General features: G+C 52.0%; 1 protein-coding gene across 2 annotated transcripts in view; it reads left to right on the top strand.

Moving 5' to 3' along the window:
- The first annotated feature begins 582 nt into the window (after positions 1 to 582).
- SWAP70 (switching B cell complex subunit SWAP70) overlaps positions 583 to 2,273 on the top strand; it is a 130,518-nt gene continuing 128,827 nt past the window's right edge. Inside the window, exon 1 of one of the 2 annotated variants that reach the window (XM_089328958.1) lies at positions 583 to 693. Coding sequence is in view for 1 of the 2 variants with exons in the window: in XM_089328955.1 (XP_089185081.1) it covers positions 1,262 to 1,423 (162 nt within the window). In the remaining variant the exon portion in view is untranslated. Of the gene's footprint in view, positions 694 to 1,246; positions 1,424 to 2,273 lie in introns of those variants that run through there. The other variant, XM_089328955.1, reaches the window with a different exon arrangement.

Genomic DNA, 2,273 nt, shown 5'->3' with positions numbered 1-2,273 from the left:
GCGTTGTCTCCAGCAAAGTGAACCGATTTGACCCGAGCACATTCTAGGACATTGACCCCCGTCTTTATTACTCTTGCTCAGCTTCCTTGGGTCCTTACTTCCCTTGTCCCCTGGTTGAGATTCTCTGGTCTGCCTCTGTCCTACAGTCAGCTCTTCTGCTCTCCTTTCTTGCAACGCTGCCCACACATGACCAGGCAGGGCATCGGAATCACCTGGAATGCTTGTTGAATGCCTGCTGGGCCCCACCCCGAGAGGGTCCAGCTCAGGAGTCCTGGGTAGGGCCTGGGCATGAGCATTTCTCGTTTTTCAGTGATTCTGGTGCTGCTGACGTGGGGATCATACGTGGAGAACCACTGGTTATTTGCGGCTCCGCAACCAAGGAGCTGGGAGTTGCTTAAGGAAAATTGCTAGAGAAGGCCAACCGTGCAGATTCGTGATTCCAGACCCTGAAAACGGGCCCTCACTAACTGCCTCGCCGTCTTTCCCTGTTCAGGGTAAAGTCCCTTCGTGTTTGCCGTACCCTGGTTGCTCTCTCTTCCTACACCCTTGTCCTGCCTACCACCCAGTTTCACCTCCCACACTCCAGTGAGGAACTAGAGGCCAGCACACGGGAACTCCCTCCGCTTCCCTCCAACAAGGCTCTCACCTGCTTGAGGCTGCCCTATTTTCCCACTCATTACCGTGGAAGAACAGGTATGTCCCATCGCCAGCCAGCCTCTCCTGCTGTGTGCTCAGCCCTCCAAGAACTCGGTTTTGTTTTTGTTTTTGCTTTTGAAAGATTTATTTATTTGAAATGCAGAGTGTCAGAGACGGGGAGAGGGAGGGAGAGAGAAAGAGGGAGAGAGATCCATCTTGCATCCACTGGTTCACTCCCCAAATGGCTACAACAGTCAGGGCTGGACTAGGTCAAAGCCAGGAGCCCAGAACTCCATTCTGGTCTCCACTATGGGTGGCAGGGGCCCAAACACTTGGACGATTTTCCAGTGCTTTTCCAGGTGAATTAGCAGGGAGCTAGATCTGAAATAGAGCAGTGGGGCTCAAACTGATCATCTGATGTGGGATGCTGGCGTTGCAAGCAGGAGCTCAACCTGCTGTGCCACAACGCTGGCTCCAAAACTCTGCTTCTTTAATCGCTTCCTCTTTCCTGTGTTATTAATGTACATGCTGGCCTGGATTATTCCTTATATTCCTGCCTTTATTTATTTGAGAAGCAGAGACACAGAGAACTCCCTTCTGCTGGTTCACTCCCCACATGTGAACAATGACCGTGGCCAAAGCTGGGAGGCAGGAGGCGATCCAGGTGAAGCCAATTACCGAAGTCATCTCCGCTGTCTCCCAGGGTCTGTCTGAGGAGGAAGCTGAGTCGGATCCAGGCCCAGGAATTGAACCCAGGCTGTGGATGTGGGGTACTGGCATCTCAGTGGTGAGGTCACCTGTCTGCTCCCCTGTGTTCCCACGATGCCTCATCCTCTGCCGGCCATCATCCTCTTTCTCTGATCCCATTCAGAGCAAAGATTCTTGGAAATATTGTTGGCTCTATATTTCTGCCTCATTTCCCATTTGCTCTTTAAACAGTGTTTGGGACATGTATTTATTAAAGAAGTGTTACATCGGGTGGTTGATATTTGTCGAGTCTCATCCTGTGGTCCCTGTTTTTGTGGAGCTCTTGGACAAAACTCTGGAACACAGCGTTAATAGCCGGTAACACGCGCTGCGCAGAAAGCAGAGGGTTTTCACGACTCACAGGGGCAGTCGCTAAGCTGCAGTCTGGCAGGAGCATCTAAGCACAGAGAATGCATCGGTGAAAAAAGCAGGTAAAACCTCCTGTCCTCAGGGAGTTTAGTTCTGGTAAAAGAATGCGGAAGGCCGGCGCCACAGCTCAGTAGACTTATCTTCTACCTGCGGCGCCGGCACACCGGGTTCTAGTCCCGGTTGGGGCACTGGATTCTGTCCTGGTTGCCCCTCTTCCAGGCCAGCTCTCTGCTGTGGCCAGGGAGTGCAGTGGAGGATGGCCCAAGTGCTTGGGCACTGCACCCCATGGGAGACCAGGAGAAGCACCTGGCTCCTGCCTTTGGATAGGCGCGGTGGCCATTGGAGGGTGAACCAACCGCAAAAGGAAGACCTTTCTCTCTGTCTCTCTCTCTCTCTCACTGTGCACTCTGCCTGTCAAAAAAAAAAAAAAAAACACAAAAAAACAAAACAAACAAACAAACAAAACAGAACAGTAAAGCGGCGTGGGCTGGGATTGGATTCAGGAACTTGCCATTTTAATC

The sequence above is a fragment of the Oryctolagus cuniculus genome, chromosome 1 (assembly GCF_051225735.1).
Source record: "Oryctolagus cuniculus isolate XC-2025 breed Fujian yellow rabbit chromosome 1, ASM5122573v1, whole genome shotgun sequence".
Lineage (NCBI taxonomy): Eukaryota > Metazoa > Chordata > Mammalia > Lagomorpha > Leporidae > Oryctolagus > Oryctolagus cuniculus.
This window is presented reverse-complemented; position numbering and strand designations above follow the sequence as displayed.